This window comes from Monodon monoceros, unplaced genomic scaffold, assembly GCF_005190385.1.
Source record: "Monodon monoceros isolate NGI ecotype Baffin Bay Population unplaced genomic scaffold, NGI_Narwhal_1 Super_Scaffold_21, whole genome shotgun sequence".
Lineage (NCBI taxonomy): Eukaryota > Metazoa > Chordata > Mammalia > Artiodactyla > Monodontidae > Monodon > Monodon monoceros.
In genome coordinates, this window is record NW_021703778.1 from 76,396,077 (window position 1) to 76,417,973 (window position 21,897).

Genomic DNA, 21,897 nt, shown 5'->3' on the forward strand with positions numbered 1-21,897 from the left:
TCTACACCAGGCTGTCCTGCTTCAGAGTGCCTGGCCTTGCTGGCCCCTCTCACTATCATGGAAATAAGTCCTGCTTGCAGCCCAACCTTAAGAACGGGGAAGGAATCTATCACTTCTCTCAGGTGTTTTAAAAGGCTTCTCTGCTCTAACCAGGCCTCTGGGACAGTGTAAGAACAGATATCTCAACAAGTATGTAAGTCTTGACCAGCCCAAGAGGTTAAACTGAGACTAGTGGAAATCAAACTCAAAGGTGAGCATCCTCAGACTTGCCTCCTGGGGCAGTTGGGATAGAAAGGCTTGTGGGCAGCTAGACGAAGAACCAACTGCCTGGAGAAGGGCATCATGTTGTAGATCTCAAGGGGGGAACCCACATACGAGAACCAACCTCCCCAGGTCTCAGCCTTAAGTAATGACATATCGCAATTAGAGACTGATGGCTTCCTTACTCAGAATAGGCCACTACGGATGGAGGTGGTGGTGTCCCTGTGGGCCCTGAGGCTCTCAAGAGTGGGAGCGGCAGCTTATCTTCCGCATGCCCACAGGAGGAGCCTGGCCTGAGAGTAACGGCAACCTAGAATGGCTTGCTGACATAGCTGAACACACCGTTCTTTCTTTACTTGCCTTTCAGGTACCAGGCCCTCTGGGTTTTCCTTCTCCTTCACTGACCACTCTTTCCCTGTCTCCTTAGCTGGTCTCTCAAGTCCCTGACTTCTATACAAAGAACTCAGTCTAACAACTTCTCTATCTAATCTCTCTTCCTAGGAGACATCTTATCCAGGCTCATTATGGCTTTAAATACCACCCACACACTTGTAACTCCAGACCAGATCCCTTAACTCCAGACTCTTCTCCATCAATCAACATTTCCACCTGCATATCCAACAGGCATCTCTAACTGAGCTTCTGCTCTTCTTCCCCAAACCTCCCCCCCACCCCAGCTCTTCCCATCTCAGTGATGGGACCTCCATCCTTCCAGTTACTCAGGCCAAAAACCTTGGAGTCATTCTTAACCCTTCTCTTTCTCTCGTCCCTTACACCCAACCTGTAAACTCTTATCTTCAATATTGCTTCAGAAACTAACCACCTTTCATCACTTGCACGCTGTCTTAGCCACCAACATTTCTCTCTCCAATTATCACAATAGCCTTAATAACTCTCTTTGTAAGCCTACAGTCTGCTCTCAAACAACAGCCATAATGATCATTTGGAACCCGATTTGGATTATATCTTTCTTCTACTAATTCCTCCAGTGACTCTCCATCTCACCCAGAGTAAAAATTCAAACCCTCACAGTGATCCACAGGCCCTTTATGACTGGACCCTGAAATGTCTAAGTCTGCTACCCTCCACCCAACCCTCCAACATTCCGTCTTCCTTCCCTGCCTGCTTTATTTGTCTCCATAACACTTACTGCCATGTGACCCGAAAGAGATATTACTTGTCATCTGTCCTAACCAGAATGTAAGCTCCACGGAAGCATGGATTAAGAAAAAAAATCTGGGACTTCCCTGGTGGCACGGTGGTTAAGACTCCATGCTCCCAATGCAGGGGGCCTGGGTTTGATCCCTGGTCTGGGAACTAGATCCCACATGCATGCCGCAACTAAGAGTTCGCATGCCACAACTAAGGAGCCAGCGAGCTGCAACTAAGGAGGCCGCCTGCCACAGCTAAGACCCAATGCAACCAAATAAATAAATATTTTCTTAGAAAAAAAAATCTATCGCCATATCCCCAGTGTCAAAAACAGTGCCCGTTCTGTAAATATCTGTGAAATGAATAAATAGGTCCCCACCTCTCCATTTGAGTAGTGGGAGAAGGAGGAGGGTGACAGGGATAGGAAGTAGGCAAGTCGACACCAAAGGTATTTATTTCCTTAGACACTAAGACTACTTACGGGCAGAGCATTCTTTACACCTGTGGTGCTTTTCCACCTGTCACCACTGGGCGGCACCGCCAGACCAATGAAAGCACCGAGGACGGAGAGGGCCTCAGCCCAGCTCTGTGCAAGTGCTCACCTTTGAGGCTAGACACTTGTTGGCCCTGGGTCTTGCTGAAGAGAGAGAGTTCGTTGGTAATGGATTCCAGCATCTTCACGAAGTTGGGCAGGAAGAGGATGACCTGGACATCATGGTTGGCTAGGTGCCTCCCACAGCTGATACCCTGAGCCCCCTTCACATGGGGCCCACATAGCAGGGCCACCGTAGGCCTCTGGTGCACATTTTTGGGATTCAACCTGGAACAGAAGGCAAAGAAGCGTTGTCAGCTGCAGACTGGCCAATCCCTTGCATCATATACCAGGCAAGTGCCTCTCGGCACCTCCTGCTCTCAGAGTTCTCGCTAGTCCCAGGTTCCAGAGGGGGTGGACAAAATCCACTGAAGGCCAGGTTTACAGGGTGGCGCTCCCACTGTCCCACATACCGGTGTCATGTCATCTGCTGGGTCCTCTCGTTAGGTAGCTCACCCAGATCTTGTTCCATATAACACTGTTGCCAGAACGTTGCTTCCTGACCAAGAACACTTACTGTTCTCACCGTACGACCTATTAGGTCCAAACTCTTCTTAGCAAAGAGGCTTTTCTACCTCTGCAGCCTTCTCTGCTCTTCTTCCCCAGCGTGCCTGCTCCACTGCAGGCACGCTGGTCTCATCGTTCTCTGCTGCACGTGGAAGGTGCTTTCTTGCTTCTGCTCAAACTATTTCCCCGGCCCAGAAACCCCTTCACCTGTGAAACTGACCCACCCCTTTTACGATTACTCTGCCTCAACTCCTAAGACCCTCACAGCAAGTACCAAAGACGGTAGTTCTAAATCATCCTCAATCAGTTGCCAGTCCAAGTTCTCTTTACTGAGCTGCCAGTAAGCTAATAAGGGCAATGGTGTAGATACTAATAGTACCTATTTCATAGGACGCTGGGTGGATGAATGGATGTAAAGCACTTGTAACAGGAACCGACACACAAAGTACTCAATCGATGCTGGCACTGTTACACTACTGGTCACAGAGGAGGCAGCAGGCAGGCTAGGGGCTTCCCGGCCTCCTAGGCTGGTAGCGGCCTTGGACACCTACTTCCTGATGAAGTCACTTCCAGCTTCCTGCCGTTCAAAGCTGAGACCTCTCTGGTCTCAGAAAAGCCACAAGTAAGGAGGTTTAGAGGATTAGCCCTAGAGCTGTGCCTGACTCAGTCTGCCCCCAGGGCGGGAAGGGAAGGGGAGATGAACAGCAAGAAAGAGGCTTAGGCCCCTGCTTAGGGGCGGAGCAGTGACAGTCACTTACTCTTTTTCCCCAAAGAGAGGAAGACAGATGTTGTCAAGCCAAAGAGGAAACCCCCACTCCCCAAATAAATTTGGGGCAATCTGGTAATGTACTTTACATATACACCGAGTCATTCATTTCCCTCACCATGTTTGCATCTTACGGAAATATGACGAGTACTTCTCCCTTCACGCAGATACTGCGGAGTTCTGGCATCTGACTCACCCGTGTCTGTTCCCTAAATGGACTCTCCCTCTCACAGAGGCATCCCCATCAGAGGACTCAAAACAGACCACGGCACCCACATACCCAACGGCAGGGTCAGAGTATAGGCACTGGAGGCCTGGCCCCACCGTGAACCAGCAATGTCACGTGGGCCAAGTTTTTCTGCTCTCTGAGCCTTAGCTTTGCTCATTTTAAAACCTGGGTTACTATTTACCTTCGAGGTGAAGCTATGAGGATCAGATTAAATGCTGTTGTGAAAGCACAGTGCAAAAATGCATGGTACTTGACATACATGAAACTGATTGCCGTGGTATCTTTCTCAAAGGAAAACCAGCAACTGCTGCAAACGACAGGAGGTGGCCCTTCTGAGAGTTCAGACGCTGAAAGAACAGACAGGCGCAAGGACAGCCAACTCCAAGAAGCTGACGAGAGGAATGTGACTTGGGGAGGACATTCAGATCCTGCCCCCAAAGTGCTGGGAAGCCACTTAATGGCCTCAAATACTCCCAGGAAGAGGTTATTCCTCAAGTTGCCCCAATGGCTGCTCTGGGAGAAGGTTCAACGGTCATCAGACCCAAGGGCAGGATACTCCTTCAGAGAGCAGCTTGCACTACTTCCTCCTTTGGGGTCTCCAACTGGCTCTTTCCTGGCAGAGGAGAGGCCAGGGAACCAGGTTGGGAAGCAGGCCTAAATCAAGGGACAAGGAGGAACGAACACAATGCTATAGGGTGAGGGGAGAGGAGAAGCCAGGAGGGGAAATCTCACAGCCAGCGTGGATCACTTTAGACACCACTCTCCCACAAGGCTACCAAAGTCCTCCTCTTTATTGACAAATACAGCAGATACCTGTCAACTCTAATTGTGCTTGCTCTCTCAGCATCGCCATTGCTGACCATCCCTTTATTCCTCAAACTCCATTCCTTTGGTTCTTAAACACTACCCTCTTGGTTCTCTTACCTCTCTGGCTTTAAACTTTCTTAGCTAGTTTGGAAGGCTCCTCATCTCTTAACTCTGCTTTAACGCTAATGTTCCCCAGAATTCCACCCTAGGCCCTTTCCTCCCTTTACACCCTCTCCTTAGAGGAGCTTGCCTATTCTTATACCACGTATCAGATGATGGCTTCCAGATCTTTATCTTCTGCTCAGACCTTTTTCTAAACTTCAGATCCCGACTGCCAGTGGTTTACTGGATGTCTCACAGGCCTCCTAAACCCAACATATCCAAAACAAAATCCACCATCTCCCCCAAACCTGCTCCTCTTCCCACGTTCCTTATCACAGTGAATGCTATCACTATCCAACCAGATGTCCATGCTAGAACGCTTTAAGTTCAGTGATCACCGACACTTCACTTTCTACCACCTTCCATATCCATTCAATACCCTGCCCTGCTGATTTTACCTTTAAAAATTCCCTCATCCACCCACTTCTCTGATCCCTATTTCCCCGCTTGGGGCCACCATCACCTGGCCCCTGGCTCAGTTTTCTAACTGGTCTCATGGCCCCAGTCTTGCCTCCTCCTTTAATCTACTTGGCCAAAGTCGCCTTTTTAAAACACAAGACTAACCATGTTACAGCACTACTGAAATCCCTTTAGCAGCTCCCTACCTCTCAGCTGTACCAAAGCCCTACTTTCCAGCCACACAAAATGACTTATGGATCCACGGTCTCCTGATCCTTTCTGCCCTCGGCACACGCTTGTTACTTTTCCCCCTTGCTCTGTAGGACTCAGTTTGGATGTCACTGCTCTAGGAAGGGTGAGTGGCTTCTCCAGCCTGGAGTAGAAATGTGGCTTCCTGGAGAGGCTTCTGTTTCCTCTACCACAGCACTGGACTTTCTGGAGACCTCACTAGGCTACTGGAGGACAGGAGCAGTATTTTCTTATTCTTTGTATCCCTAGCCCTAGCACAAGGTCTGGTACATGGTATCAGTAAACATCCACAAAACTAAGCACTGCCCCTGATATAGCAGCCTAAAAGGGCAAGTGGAAAGGTACCAAAGTCTAGCTCTTATACCCAGTTGTCAGGGTTATTCTAGAAGCTCTCAGGTATGGAACTCAGGATTGATTTTTACCCCAGCCCTCTGAGTGAATGGCGAGTTCCAAAGGCTGGGTCTCTGAAGGTTCTTAGAAAGCAAGCCTCTGGTAGTCAGCAGGAGTCTGAGAGTCAGCTGTTACCACGAAGGAAGGATCAAAGGGTGGTTTGCTGGGAGAAGAATGAGGACTTCCAGGACAAGGGTGAGAGAGGCAAACAAAAACCTTGTAGCATCCAGGAAAGTGACTTCACAGAGGTACTCACGTTAGAGGAGCAGCCACGGTCTGATGAACTCTGTGTGTGACGCACGGTGGTGGTGCTGAGGCAGAGCCGCATCACCCCACACTCAGCCCCCACCGGTCTGGAGGCATTTACCTGTTGGGTCCTCCGAGTAGGGTCAGTGCCATCTGACTGGCACACACGCCTGTCATCTCCAGTCTCCGCTCCAGAGTCAAGCCATGCTTCTCAGCCACAGACAACAGCTTTTTATGCAGCTCATAGGAAATACTTGGGACAACCAGGCCAGAGTCTGCAGTTTGAAAGGAGGTGAGGAAAAAGGGCAAGTGATTACAGGAAACCAGCTCCACAAGTGGGTGTAGTTGATCTGTGAAAGCCAAGACTTTAAGACTGACCCTCCCCAGCCCACCTGCCTAATCTGGGACTTAGGCATGCTATGCAGCTCTCCACAGAGCTCCAGCAGTGCGTGGGGAACTGAGCAACAACCCGTTCAGGTTACCACAGAGCAGGGATGAACTTAAACCCTTAGAAGTGTAGCTTTAGACCACAAAGGCCAAATCCATGAAGATGTATTTGGTACTATCAAGAAAAGGCTGCAATCTATCAACCGCATTAGAAGAAAACATGCTTTTCTCAAAGTGGGGGAAATGCCATTCCTGGCAGTGAGGTTTTCCTCACAAGCAGACCCCTTATCCTTCCCCAGAGTGGAACAGACACTAGCTAACCCTCCTGACCCTCTTGGTCCCTGCTGTTCAATTTCAAGGCAGGATGACTTGTTCATCCCATCTGCTCCCCACATCTTCTTCCTCCTACTGTCCTCTACTTAGCCCTTCCTTTTGGCTGAAGAAATTCAACTAGGAACTTGCTTTCTTAAATAATTTTGTCATTTCCTCCCCAATACTCTTACCACAGGGAAAGAGTACACGGAAGGTAACCTATGGCTTGCTTTAAGCTACTCAGAAGAATCTTTTACTCACCATAAACAAACAGAACTCTATAAAGGTTAGGGAGAATCACAGTCATTGAGCGCACACCATGGAAAGTACTGATGCCTGGTTTTACAAGGTCAAAGTCTGCAGTAGCTGGGTACACTTGAAGGAGTCCATAGTATTATACGTATCAGTAGCAAGGTGCCGTTTCAGGGCCCAGAAAACCAGGACAGGAAAGAAACAGCAAAGTCAAAAATTGTGATCTTTTGCCTTGACAACTAATGCCATCTTACAAAGGCTAAAGTCACTGGGCTGGCCCCAAGGGAGCAAACCCTCTGCCAAACAGCCCCATGTGGCCTCACTGGCAGACCAAGAAACACAGATTCCAATCAGCAAGTCATCGTGGGATTGCGTGTAATTAGTTTTGTCTGGCTGGATCACATGCCTTTTCAGATCCTGTGTCCTCATCTGTACTGGACTGTAAACTCCTCAAAGTAGGGAAATAAGCCTCTTACCTCCTCAGCCCCCACCTCAGTTATACTGTCCCAGCTGTGGTTATTTACCAATAGAGGCAAGTTCTCATCAGGTACTCAAACGTATAAATGATGCAAACCTACTGCTATTTCTAGCGTGGCTTACTTAACTCTAAGGCAGAAGTTTTCAGAAAGTGCGCCATCATCCTGTTGGTTCCAGAGCCCTGTACAGAAAAACTTTTCTTCCTCACTGATCCTTTCGGGAGAAATTTCTTGAGGTTCTTTCTAACAGATATCCAATCCTTCCTACATGGATTCTTAAAACCACACAGAATTAGGCTGTGGCTATACATTTTAACAACAGAAATCCAAGCATAAAGACTGAACTTAAAGCACCCACGTCTGTATTCTTTCAAGGGAAGGCAAAATAATAATAACTTAATGTAATAATAAAATAAAAACCATCTCCATGTCAAAACTCACACTATCCTGTCGGTTAACTGACCCCTTCCACCTGTATGAGTCCTACTCCTGCCCGGGGCAGACAACGAACAGTGAGCTTTGCCTCTCCCCTCCCCCTTTGTGAAATGTCAGTCACTGATATCCCGGATGCTGATGCTGGAGGCTGTAGCCTGACCCTGACCTTGCAAGTCAACCACTGATTAAAAGAGCCATTTCTTATGGCCTGCTCCAGACATGCACATGTTATCAGAACTAATTAGGAACCACTGATAGCAGTGTGAAAAAGCTGAATGAATTCTCAGGAGTCCTAAGCCACTAACAACCCTAAACCTGTCAGACAAGTCATGCACCTGCCTACTTCAAACACCCTCTTCACCTGCAGAGTCACGCAAGGGAGAGCTTTCCCTCAAGTCCGTGCATTTCTTCACCTACGTACTCCCTTCCTGGTGAATTTGAAACAGGTCAGCGCAGTGAGTCTTGGGCCTGCCACCCCACTAATCAAACTTTCTTTCTGGGACTAGGTCTTGTGCTGTGCGTATAGGCACCCCCCTCCGGTTCTGAGGGCTCTCTGGGGGCAGGCTGAGTGTTTTCTGCTACCTTTCTCCTCAGTCTTAGGGGTACAAAGCTCATGGCACAGGCGGAGAGTTTACTCCACTCTGGCTGGCTGAATGCTGCAGCTGGAAACTGTGTGTCTATTACATCTCACTGATTTGTGCTGCACGGAAGGGGTCCTGTTGATGAACTGGCATGTTTGGTAGCCTAGGGAAAGGTATGGCCAGGAATCCTTTCTGCGTAGTCTGCCGGTCGCAGGGTCTAGGACTTCACTGTATTCTACTCTGTATCTCTGAAAGGAACATGCTAGCACCACAAAATGTTCCTTTTCAACATTTACACACAGAGTCCAACCAGTCAGACTGGCTTATCAGAAACAGGCAGAGGGAATAAAATAAACTCCAAAGGAAGGGAACCAAGAACATAGCGTGTAAACTGCAAACAATAACATCACCAAAGCCTGAACATGGGCCAAGCCCAATTATGTTTCGGTTGGAAGGTGGATCTTTATTGTTTGGGAACCAAGGCAGTAACATTAGTTGGTAGGGCTTCTCTTAATATTAATATGTACTTTAGAGCTGTCAGTGAAACAAGAGAGAGATATAATTATAGCCAGTTCGTGACAAGCAGAGCACTTCTTAGGATCTGATTAATCTTAGGATATCAAGGAAAACGGCTTAAGCACACCCAGTACAGGCCAAGAGAGAAGATGCCTCCTCCCCGCACAGCTCATTCCACAGCTTAAAGCAGGGCCACGGAGCCTCGTGTGCTGCCCCTTCTTCATGTCTTTGTCACTTCTGCACTGCTCCTTACAGTACATACTATTTGGGGCCTTTCCCTCCCTTACGGACACATATGCATGTCCTCACACCCTCCATCGCACTTCCCCACCCTCAAGACACCTTCTAGCACCATGTCTAAGCCTTCCCCTGCAGCCTCTGCATGTACATTCCCTCCCTGTCCTTCATACCTCCCAGCCTTTCTGTTGTGTAACAAGGCTCCCACAACAAAGTGTCATCTCAAATCCAAACTCAATCCTCACACTGGCATGGACTTTTAGTTGGAAAGGCTGTGTGTATCCTATGTCTTATCAATGAGGAGCACAGCCCATTACTGGGCATGGGGATTTCTCCAGGACTATGAATTCTGATTCCATTCTGTGGTGGTCACACAACTGGGTGGCGATATCAGACGAGTTCTTTTTTGGAGTATAAAACAACTGGTAAACTCTTACCTTTAGACCCAATGTACAGACAGCCCCTGTAGATTTATATTAAGGTTGCCACAAAATGCAATTTGGTGTCAAGAGTACCTTTGAAAGAAGAATTTATTACGAGAAACCTAAATACCCCTAGTACTCTTTACTGGGGTCCACAAGGCATCCCGTGATCTGGCCCCTGTGTACTTAAGCCCCTTTACCTTGGGCCTCAACCTGCACCACGCTCTGGGCATCGGGGCTGCCTTCTGGTTCCTCAGTACTCCAGGTTCCTCCCAGCCTCAGGAAGCACGTCCCCTCACATGCTTTCCCTCTTCCGGCACTCTCTTCTCTCTTCCAATGCTCCCTGACACCACACATGGCAGGTTCCTCATTCTTCAGGTCTCAGTTTAAATATCCCTCAGTCTCAGCATGCTGCTTACCTGCTTCACTGTACTTAATACAATTTGTAAATAACTCTTTTTTCCTTTTGGACTATCTACTTTGCTAAACTGTAAGCTCCCTGAGGGCAGTAACTGTGTCTGTCTTGTTCACTGCTGTATCTCCTTCCTCTCCACTGTGCCTTCAGCGCACAATGCCTAGTGGAGGGGCTACATAAATATGTGTTGAATTAAAGAATGAATGTGAAGGAAACCTGTATAACAGCCTCAGGGCATTCCTCTCTGCAGCTGGGTAAGAGTCCAGCTGTAACCAAAGGCAAGTGTGGGTAAGATGTTTCTGACTCTTTCCCCACTTCTTCCTTCCCCCATTAACAACTAGAACAACCTCCTATCCACACTGGACCTCATTCCCTCAGGTTAAAGCTCTACTGGAACAAGCTTTGGACTCAAGAGGTAAAGGACTTCCTGACAAGATTACTCACTAATTACAAAGGGGAAAAGTATCTTTACAAGGAAGAAATCTGTTGGACAACACCTTACCAAGTGATCAAACTAGCCTCAGTGATGGGACAAAGTGACGCTGTGTACTGTATGATGTAATGCTCCAAGAGAGACAGAGTCCCACCAAAATCCTGGAAAAAAGGTTTAATGCGAATCACATCAAAAGGAAACAATCAATAAATCAAAACCAATGGTTATTCTGCAAATCAACTGGCCTAGACTCTTGACAAATGTCAATATCAAAAAAGACACCACAAGTTGTGGGAACTGTCCTGGTTAAAGGAAATGAAAGAGATCTGACAACTATATGTAATATGCAATGGCTGATTAAAAATACAACTATAGGGACTTCCCTAGTGGCGCAGTGGTTAAGAATCCACTTGCCAATGCAGGGGACATGGGTTCGAGCCCTGGTCCGGGAAGATCCCACATGCTGCAGAGCAGCTAAGCCCGTGTGCCACAACTACCGAGCCTGCGCTCCAGAGCCCGCGAGCCACAACTACTGAAGCCCGTGCACCTAGAGCCCGTGCTCTGCAACAAAAGAAGCCACTGCAATGAGAAGCCTGCACACCGCAACAAAGAGTAGCCCCCGCTCACTGCAACTAGAGAAAGCCTGCGCACAGCAGTGAAGACCCAACGCAGCCAAAAAATAAATGAGTTAAAAAAAAAACAACAACAACTATAAAGGACATGATTGGGACAACTGGAAAGCTCTGCATATGGAATTAAATAATACTTTTGTATTAATTTTAAATTTCCTGAGAGCAATCTTGCAGTGTGCCTGTAGAGAGCAACATCCTACTGCATACATATGGAAGTATTTAGGGGTGAAATGTAATGAGTGCAACTAAATCTCAAATTGTTCAGGGGTGTGTGTGTGTGCATTTATATAAAGTAAATGTGGCAAAATGTTAACTGGTGAATCTAAATGAAGGACATATGGTTGTTCATTATACTATTCTAGCACCTTTTCTGAAAGTTTGAATTTTTTTTTTCAATATAAAAAGTTGGAGAGAAAAAAGAGTAAAGTGCCTCCAAATGTGATCAACAAATGTTTGCTGAGTAATAATACATCAAGCCAGTGGTGGGGGGGGGGAATGGCAGGAAACAGAATAAATAAAAAGAATATGAAAACAAACCACATTCCCAGTCTTACAACCTAGCTGGAAACAAAAAATATATATGTGCAAATATCAGAGAAAAAAACTGTGTTATCCTGAGCACAAGTGTAAAATAGGAGTTTCAAACCAGGAGCTGCAGGTAGTGTCAAATCCTCAATCTGAACCATGCCTCGCAAGACAGACAGAATTACAGCCACAATGACAGAAAAGGGAGCACACTTGAGGTGGCGGAGGAACCACGAACAAAGTTACAGAGGCTGGAAGGGTGTGACATGAGCAGATGAAAACTACCCTGCTTGGAGCCCAGAGACTGACGTGAAGGATAGTTTAGAGTAGTGGGCAGGGCCAGACTTCAGAAGGCATTAAAAGCCAAGTTGTTTTATACAGGATGAAGTTGACAGGGCTAGAAAATGAGGGCAGAAGGCCATGTAGAATTGATTTCAAGGGACAAAGGGAACCTGTGGTGTAGCATAAAAAAGTAAAAGGTCGGGCTTCCCTGGTGGTGCAGTGGTTAAGAATCCTCCTGCCAAAGCAGGGGACATGGGTTTGAATCCTGGTCCGGAAGGATCCCGTGTGCCGCGGAGCAACTAAGCCCGTGCGCCACAACTACTGAGCCTGCGCTCTAGAGCCCACAAGCCACAACTACTGAAGCCTGTGTGCCTAGAGCCTGTGCTCTGCAACAGGGGAGGCCACTGCGGTGGGAGGCCCGTGCACCGCAACGAGGAGTGGCCCCCGCTCGCCTCAGCTAGAGGGAGACTGCACGCAGCAACAAAGACCCAACGCAGCCAAAAATAAAATTAATTAATTAATTAAAAAAAAAAAAGTAAAAGGTCATGACAATTTCAAGGACCACTGAGGAAGAAGAGAATCCAGAGTCAGAATGAATACTGAGGATAAAGGAAAACTCCTTGTCAGAAGGAATCACTGTGTTATTAAATTAGAAAAAAAATGGCCTCCAGGGTTCTTTCTAGTCATGATTTTTTTTTTTTTTTTTTGGCTGCGTTGGGTCTCCATTGCTACACGTGGACTTTCTCTAGTTGTGGCAAGCGGGGTCTACTCTTTGTTGCGGTGTGCAGGCTTCTCATTGCAGTGGCTTCTCTTGTTGTGGAGCACGGGCTCTAGGTATGCGGGCTTCAGTAGTTGTGGCACATGGGCTCAGTAGTTGTGGCTCGCGGGCTCTAGAGCACAGGCTCAGTAGTTGTGGCGCACGGGCTTAGTTGCTCCGCAGCATGTGGGATCTTCCCGGACCAGAGCTCAAACCCGTGTCCCCCACATTGGCAGGCGGATTCTTAACCACTGAGCCACCAGGGAAGCCCTCTAGTCATGAATTTTTATGAGAAGTAAGAGGCAAAGATGGCCACAAAGTTTCATGCTGGACACTTTAAAAATGGTGATTCCACTGAAAGAAATGGGAATGCTAAGGAGTCAAAGATATGGGAGGGGGTGAATGACTGACTTAGCTTTGATATGTTGAATTTAAGGAGGATGACAGATACATTGAAATCAAACCCCTTCCTTGCTCTGGCCAGACGCCTGTGGCTGTGAAATGGCAAAGGGCACATAATAGCAAAAAAGTCACATTTGCAGAGACCAACTCAAGGTTCTAAAATGACCAATTGGTACCTTCATCAAAACTCAGGTGTCAGGCCATAATGTGCTGGCTCCAGATCCCCCAGCCCTTAGTTTGAGTTTAAATTCTTAAATTAAAAACCTCTGGCAGCAAGTTGCCATGAGACCTTTTCCAGTAGGACTGTAGGAAGCACAAGTGTTCATTACTGGGGGAAGAGTCTAAGCCAAGACACCTGTCTCAACAGTACTGCTCTAAAACCTCATGAGTGCCAAGGACTACAACCAAGCCCTTCAGGCTGATGACAAGTGTCCACGTGATTACCCAAGCCCAGAAACTCTGAAGGATTCCACATTAAAAGAACTTACTACTCCCTCCACTCCTGGCACTGGAGGATCTGCTAGAACCTGAGGTTCCCAAAAATCAACCAAGTCACTGTCAAGGAGGTCTGCCTGCAGAGACACAATTTCAGAAACCAGGCTCATCGGCTCTGCTCAATGAAAAGCTGTGGCGGCACTTGGTGCAGGAGCACAGGTATTGTTAATGTAGGTTTTCTGGTTCCAGAACACCTTCTAGAATTTACCTCCTCATGTCTCCCCCGTGGCTCTCTTAGGATAAGAAATGTAAAAGAGGTGCCTCCCTGGGAATGGCATCCCTGTAGCACATGGTCTAATCTGTAAACACAGGAAGGGGAATGAGGGTTGAAGGGAGATCAAGGAAGAACCCATGTGGGTTGGGTCAATGGTTTGAAAAAGCAATGAGATCATGACCAGTTCCACTGCAGCAGACACTCGAGTCTCCGCGTGAGAAGGATCCTCCTCGTGAGCACAATAGCCACTGAAGGCAGTCTTCACTATCCTCAGGGTAAAATTCTTCAATGGCCACTTCTAAGCTCAAAGATTTCTTTCTTTCTGAATTCCTTTTGAACACATAAACAAACCCAAAACAGATTTCCTGATTACCTGTTCTTCAGGAGGTAAAAAACACTGCTCATCTTGAAAGCATTAGGACACATCTTGAGGGACTCTGGGGACAAGAAGTAGAGGAAGGCAGACAGGGCTCAGAGGCAGAAACGGAATGCCAGTTGTGGAAAACAACTGACAGCCTGGAATGGTGAAAGCAGAGCTTGTCCTGAGAGCAAGATACATCGCTACTGAAGCTCAAAGAGAAGAATAAAGAGGCAAGCCAGAAGCAGCAGAAACAAACCAACTGTGGCTTCACCGGCTACTCCCCTTCAGAATAGACCTAGAACTGCTTTTACTGAGAAAAATGAGTATGGTAAGTGGTGCTGAACTAAGGGAGCGCAAACCAGAGTGCCTCACTCAAACTCTGACTTGATCCTTTTGCAAGAAAGTAAGCAGTAACTCTACTTCAGGTCATCTTCATACACTTGCTACTCCCCAAACTTCAGCAGACACATAGGGTGGAGGCTGAGGAACATCCTTCAGGCAAAGCCGATGGGACAACTGTGGAGATTCAGTGCCTGTACCAATAGCACCCTGTTGCCTCCCATCCAGCTTCTATATACTTGAAGACAAAAGAAGGCTACACAGTGGAAAACAAATGGCAGAAATTAAATCAGAATTCTACCTAAAATGAAGGGGTCTTGAATAAATGAACCTGAGAAGAATTTATTAGAACCCAGGGAATGAAGAATTCTAGACACTTTAAAGTCATTCCTGGTGAAAGATTTAATGGAACACTTAACTCCAACGAAATGAGGATAATAACAAAAAGGGGATAACAATGCAACCTAATAGAGATGCCATGAAAATTAACTGTGATAAGCATGTGAAGTGCTTAGAATGGTGCCCAGGACATAGTAAATACCCAATGAACATGCACTATTATGACGGTGATCATAATGTTGTTTCTCCTGAACCAGGCACTTACCCTTCCTTTTCTGCCACCTCTAAATCTTGTACACACTTCCATTATTTGTCTGGTTACCCTATGTAAGGCCCCCGAGGTGATGGACAATGACTTACCCAGAGCATCTAGAACGGTGCCTGGCACACAGTAAAAATTTTATAAATGTTGCTGCTTTGAACTAACTTTACTGAGACAGCCTTTGCACTTCACATTAAAGTCAAATACTGACTGAATAATAATTATAAGTCAGGCATTGCACTAGCTGCTTTCCACATGATCTCATTTAATTGCCAAATATTATCCCACTTTACAGACAAGGAAACAGGCTCAGTAGTCCCCATGTGGCTACATAACTCAATTCTCTGACCCTACAGAAGCCTCCTCATTGAAGCCTTTAATACTGAATAGTTAGTAAGTCCCTCAGTGTGGCACCTCTACTAATTGCTTTCTCTGGGCTCAGCCACAAAGCAATGCAAGAAGAAAATCACAAAAACTTGGCCCATTAAAACCTCATGCAATCTAACTACAACTGGACTCGCTGCCATTCTTCACACCCCACAGATTCAATGCCTTTGGATTCTGTTGTTCACTCAACCCTCTTCAACCTGTCTTCAATCATCAAATCCTATCAAATTCCCTTTTGTCACTTCTCTCACATCTCTGTCTTCCTTTCCATTCAGAGGTCCAAACCCCTGGCATATTAGTTATGTCACCAGTCTAACTTATCTTCCTGCTCTGGTCTCTCTCCTCAAATTCTACCCTGAATTCTATCATAAGACCAGTATTCCTAAAGACTAACAAATCTTCCTAAAGGAGATTTTGGATCATGTCTTTTTCAGAATCCTTCAGTTGCTCCTGATGGCCATAAAACAAGGGACAGCATTAGTACACAGGCTCTCTGTGCTCTGGTCTAAAGCTATTTTTGATTCCTGCTATTCCCCCACACAAAAACCTCTGCCCTGGCCAAACCAGCCACTAGCCAATCTCCCACACAGCCCTTTATCACACTACACAGCACCTGCCCAGCCTACCCGTAAGTATCTTCCTCTTCCTCTCTGGTGAAATCCTGCCCATGCTTCAAGGCTTCTGTCCTGCTCCCTTTGTGAAGCCTTCCCTGATCAGCCCAGGCTTCAGGACCTCTCATGCCCCTCAACACCCAATGCATTTAATGTCCACACTCTCACTGGACTCCAGGCATATATGGTATCTTTCCATTTCCTAGTACATCTTAATTACTTGGATGCAAGGACTGTCTTAGAGTGACTTACATGTAGTAAGCACAGTGTTCCGACTGGCCCACACCGTCTTAAAAATTACTTTTAGAATATTATGTATGTTGAGCAAAGATTCTTCTCTGAAGCCTTACCACTCTCCTAACCGGTGTTCTTTGGGGACCTCTCACCTCTGAACAGAGTGCTCACATGCGTCTAGCATTTTATAGGCAAACTTAACCAACATGTATGCAACCACAGGATACAATTATTTAGCAGCATAGGTCCAAGCTGGAGGAATGTCTGACCATCTGTTGGGATAGTAGCACTGTTAAAGGATCCAAAGGGGCCTTCCAGAGAGAAAAGATTTGGGTTAAACAAAGAGCTAAATTTAGCTGCTTCCTGAATGTGTTTTCCCAATCAATAGACCTTTTATAACACTGCCCCCACTCCATGCACACAGTTGGCAAAGAGTATTGCCAAGAGGAATATGAGCAATTAGAGAGTAACAGCTTAGAAACTGTTGACACCACTCAGCATGCAGTCAATGTGTAGGATACCAGCAGCAAGCTGCCAGAATCCTGAAACCCAAGCCATTACCAAGTGGGTAGTAAACATGTTGTTCTTTTGATACTCTGGGAATTAGCAGAAAATAAGTATTTGGGGTTCTAGGACATGAATGTCACAAGGCTAGATTGGGGAGCCAGCCAAACCACTCTCTACAACTGCAGATCTAAGTTGGTCTATTCCTGAGGGAATACTAAAGAGAAAACACTATGTAGTCTAATTGCCATTAAACTGCCCTTCTCTTCTTATATCCTTCTTTCTCTTTAACATATCTGTATTCAGAAAAGGAAAGGAAATGTGATAGATAAGGTTTATAGAGACTTTACCTCTCTGGACCTCAATGTCCTCAATCTGTTAAATGAGAAAATTATACTAGGTGATCAAGTAACCTAACACTAACATTTTTTTTTTGTCCTAGCTTGTTTCCCCACATATTCCAGATAGCTTGCCTCATTCTGATACTAACGTTTGGATAGTAAATCCAACTGGAAAAGTGTCCCCAGCCAGGCACTACGTGAATAACACTGAGTAAAAACCTGCTTTGAGACTTGTGCCTTGGAGCTGGAGCAGAGACAAAATCACCTGTAGAAGCTGCTCAGCAAGATAACTGCTTGCTTGCTCTATTTCCAGCATAGATCCTGCTTGGCAAAAGGACTTCATTTCCACTCCTTATCACTGCTGAGAACAAAGAGAAAGACCAGATGGCATGAGGCTATAGGGCCTCTTGTACCCTCACTGTCATGCTTCAGTGAAATGCTACTGGTTGCTACACACCACAAGCCGCCATACCCGAGTTCTTGGCCAGTGCCTAGCACATGTGGTTTGTAGTATGTCTGTTAATGGCAATTCTGGAAAAATATGAGAGGAGGGAACTTTCACTTCTGTCATTAAACAAAATGCGAACATTAAGCTGGGGAGACAGAGTATGTAGGAAGAAAAAATTCCCACCTCTCCTGTTGTCTACTTTGGCAAATGTTTTCTTAGGCTCTTTTAGATCTGAGACTCTTTCCTGATTCTTAGCGCTATTCTCTCCCTGTTAGCCACTTCACTCCAAGGCAGGCTATAATCTCCCCAAGCTCAGGAATTTCAGGGAAATCACATACGGCACGACCCAACCACCTCAGCTTCCAGAGAGTGACCTGTAAAGGCAGCTTATTTTGCCACTGAGGGCAGTAAAAAGGAGAACAGTCAAAAGTGGATGGACGGTGTATGTATAGCTGATTCACTTTGTTAAACTAACACACCACTGTAAAGCAATTATACTCCAATAAAGATGTTAAAAAAAAAAAAAAAAGTGGATGGACAGCAGGATCTGAGTATACGACCAGACCTGATGGACGATAGCTGCCTTTGAAAAGCTTAAAACCTGGCAATTTAAATTAAGCCTGATTCTGAGCTAGGTTGTTTGCCTTAACATAGGTGATAAAAATCAAAGGAGTTCAGCAACTCACACTGTCAGTGTCACTTAAGGAAACTACCTTAGTAAAGAGGCGTGCCTGCCGAGTCTGATAGTGAAAGACAGAAATCAGTAGTCTTTCTTAACCTGACAAGCTGTTTATTTCTTTTCACACGGAAGCTTTTACACTCAGTAAAACCAAATACAACAGAGCCCTACTGATGTTTACAAAAATGCCATGCCATATCTCTGACTTTCCCCCATATGTAACTAAGCTGTCTCCATAAATCTCCCTGTAACTGCTACTAGCATTCAAGGTTTATATTCCCTATAGTCAAGACTCCAAATGATTATTATACTTATTAAAATGATCGATTCCTCCTTTAGCTCCTAAGATCATTTATCAACAACAGTTTCAATCTGTAATCTAAGAAGCCCAGTTAATAATAAGTTTGGGGGGAAGGGACAGAGACAAGGATGAGGTAGACCACAGCTGCCTCAAATGCCATGTTTGAAGAAAAGATCCAAATGCTAAAAGAAAAAACAAAACCACAAAATTAAAAATCACTGAGTTAACAGATTAGGCTACCATACACAGTGACCTACCTAATTACCAAGGCACTACACTGTCACATAAGCATTATGACTAGCCAACCCTCAATGACCAGGGCTAGCAGGAGATGAGGACAGTGTAGTAAACAAATGTAATTTATTGAAACCCTAATTTTAGCCAATGGTTTCAACTACTCAGCTCTATTTCTTACCCCAGCAAACAACCAGTGAAACAGAGTTGAACTTCTGGTAAAATCTACAGGCAGTAACAGTGAAGCCAAAGTGAAAATAGAGCTGACTATGTCAATCTAGATAGTCAGCCTCTATGCCTTTAGTTGTTAACCATAACATACTTAACAGCAGACCAGATCCTGCCAGGTATAGGATATAAATGGACATGTAGAGAAATCAGCCCCCACCCTAACCTAGTGGTAGGTAGGATGGCCACAGTCTCTAAAAGACAATATAATGGGCCAACCACCATGCCCCTTGAGTTAATTCCTACTACAAGACTCCGACTCAGAATCTGGGTCATTCTGTTTCAAGTATTAAAAAAAAAAAAAAAAAAGGAAGAGCAGCCAGTGGGACGTGGGGTTAACTTACCTGTGCAGAACTCCTTGCCCATGTTGTGGGGCACTGTGATCCGACGATAGACGATGGGCTCTGACTCCAGGATGTTCTCATCATGGCGGTACCGAGTAGGCCTCTCACTTGGGATGCCCCGGGAACGGGTACCACTTCTCCTCTCATAAGTATCAATCTCCTCAAACACAGCTGCTTTGTCAAAAAGGGCCAGGTTCCCTTCAAAATCAAAATCTGTATCTGGGATCTCCTCAATATCATCCCCAAAGCACTCGTCATCTTTATTCTTCATCTGGCCGTTCTTTAAGCCACTTTTCTTTGGAGTTGCCTGATTTGGGTGCCTGCTACTAGACGACCCTGGAGAAAAAAAACAGGGACTAAAGTCAGTGTGCCCACAGAAAGTGCTCAGTATAAGTGGAAAATACATTAGTCCTTTGTGGACAGTGGTACAGGAATCAATGTGAAAATGGTATAAGGCAAAGCTATTCCTAAACCCATTAAGTAGAAAAAATTACCACAAATCTCATGGAATAATAGATTTCGTATATTACCCAACTAACAGTGAATATGAAATAAGCAGTACTCCTGGAAGTCTTAAGCTCTGCTCTTCATAAGGGAATTGGTAATGACCGAGGCTTTTCTGACAACTGAATATATCAAAAAAGTGGAAGGGCAAGAATATAGCAGTCTCCTCCCACAGGTCTGGGTGGTTTGATTCTGAATGTCCAGCAGTTAATTAAGAGAGAAATACCCCCAGAGTAAAAGAAGGCCAAGTCCTCATAACCTGAAGCTCATAGGAAGATCTTACTCAAGTGGCTCTGAATTCCATGCTTACCAAGCAAGCAATCTTCTGATTTTTTAACTCAGTCTTAGGCTAGACCCCAGTAGGAGGGAATCCCTGGGTTTAGACAGATTCCAGACCTTGAGCCAGATATACATCTACCACTATAAGTTGATATATTTTGATTTATAGGCCTGTTTTTAGATCTTTTGGTTAATGTGATCTCTTTTCTCAAAATTTTACCACTTTTGGGTAAGCAATTTCTGAACCATCAAATGATGACAAGGACCATATTGACCTGATCCTGTAGAGGGCACACCAAGATGCATATTAACACCACAGCAGTCAGTCACTCTCTGTCTCTGAAACTCTATTTGGCCACCACATATCAGTCAACTACTCCTCTAGCAGCCAAGGCAGAAGACCCCACAGAATTCTCCAAACCATCCCTTCCCAGAGAATCCTGAACTGAGTTAATAGTTTGATCCCCATCTGATCATCCTGAAAGGATGGACCAGGTAACTGGTATGGTAAATGGAACTGCCAACATAGTCTGGATAAACATAATGTACTTCCTTTTGTGAGAACAAGCTCCTCAATTATTGAAAATACTCAAGAAGAGGTTAGAATGATCATGAGCAAACCCCCTCACACATATCATCCCAACTATACTGCTCTAACTTTACTCACAGCAACTCCCTTCTCTCCAATGGACCATGAGTCACGAGACCTAGGATCTATTTGCATGCTGTATAATCTTATACCTATCACCCAACTTCTCAATTTCCTTGTATGTAAAACGATCACTGTGGTACCCCCAGCAGGGTTTCTAGTACATAGCAGTCAGTCAATAAATATTTCTTTAATGTTATCAATCAACATCAGCAAGATCAATTACAACAATTATTCTGAAAGATGTATACTGTGCAAAATATAACTCATGTCTAAGTCTTCCTAATGCCAAATACTGGTATGGAAAAGGGCTATACTGGCAGTTAGGATGAGATTTAGGCCTCTGAAAAAAACCTAAGGCTGACCAAAATTATGAAGGGGAGGAAGAGTTGGCTGAGTCACCATAAACAGCTGAGATTACGAACCACTGAGAAGCTTGTCAAAGTCTGGGTTAAGTTCTAGTTCCGATAATCTGATAAAAACATTTAGTGAGAGCATGCTGTGTGCCATAGCCAGGTACCAGGAATATAGTACATAACCAAGACATGCTACCCAAAAAGGAAGGAGGAGAGATATATAAGCAAATAACTAAAATACAATATAATGAGAATTATAATAGAAGTTTATATAAAGTGCTACAGAAATATGCATGAGAAACAGAGCTGGATTAGGAATGCGAGAGCAAGAATGAAAATACAAGGTCAGGATAACACCATTAGCGATGTATGTAGGCGAGGGAAGAACTAGAGAAAAAAGTCCAGTTTGCAAGATTATCAATGTACTGCCTCAATATTAAATCAATAGGGACATCCCTGGTGGCGCAGTGGTTAAGAATCCACCTGCCAAAGCAGGGGACACGGGTTCAAGCCCTGGTCTGGGAAGATCCCACATACCGCGAAGCAACTAAGCCCGTACGCCACAACTACTGAGCCTGCGCTCTAGAGCCCATATGCCACAACTAATGAAGCCCATGCACCTAGAGCCCATGCTCCACAACAAGAGAAGCCACCGCAATGAGAAGCCTGTGTATCGCAATGAAGGGTAGCCCCCGCTTGCCCCAACTAGAGAAAGCCAACGCACAGCAATGAAGACCCAACGCAGCCAAATAAATAAATTTATTTAAAAAAATAAAAAATATTAAATCAAGATTATTAGGAAATAGGTCTCTGGCCCAGGGGTCTCTCTCCAGTGGTTGTGTGCATACCCAGGAGTGCAAAGGATGATCCACTGGGATGCAGGGAGAAGATACTGAATATTTTATTTACTTTCTTTTAACTAAAAACAGGAAGAAATTAAGCCTTATGAACTTAATGTACAGAT

At 45.4% G+C, this 21,897-nt stretch overlaps 1 protein-coding gene across 2 annotated transcripts in view; it reads right to left on the reverse strand.

The window, feature by feature from the left end:
• Nucleotides 1–21,897, reverse strand: part of EDC3 (enhancer of mRNA decapping 3) — a 49,931-nt gene that overhangs the window by 1,371 nt on the left and 26,663 nt on the right. For both annotated transcript variants that reach the window (XM_029236860.1, XM_029236861.1), the window contains exons 4-6: nucleotides 19,146–19,481; nucleotides 5,882–6,035; nucleotides 2,016–2,233 (exon numbers count right to left, since the gene is read on the reverse strand). In XM_029236860.1, the coding sequence (XP_029092693.1) occupies nucleotides 2,016–2,233; nucleotides 5,882–6,035; nucleotides 19,146–19,481 (708 nt within the window). The remainder of the gene's footprint in view (nucleotides 1–2,015; nucleotides 2,234–5,881; nucleotides 6,036–19,145; nucleotides 19,482–21,897) is intronic.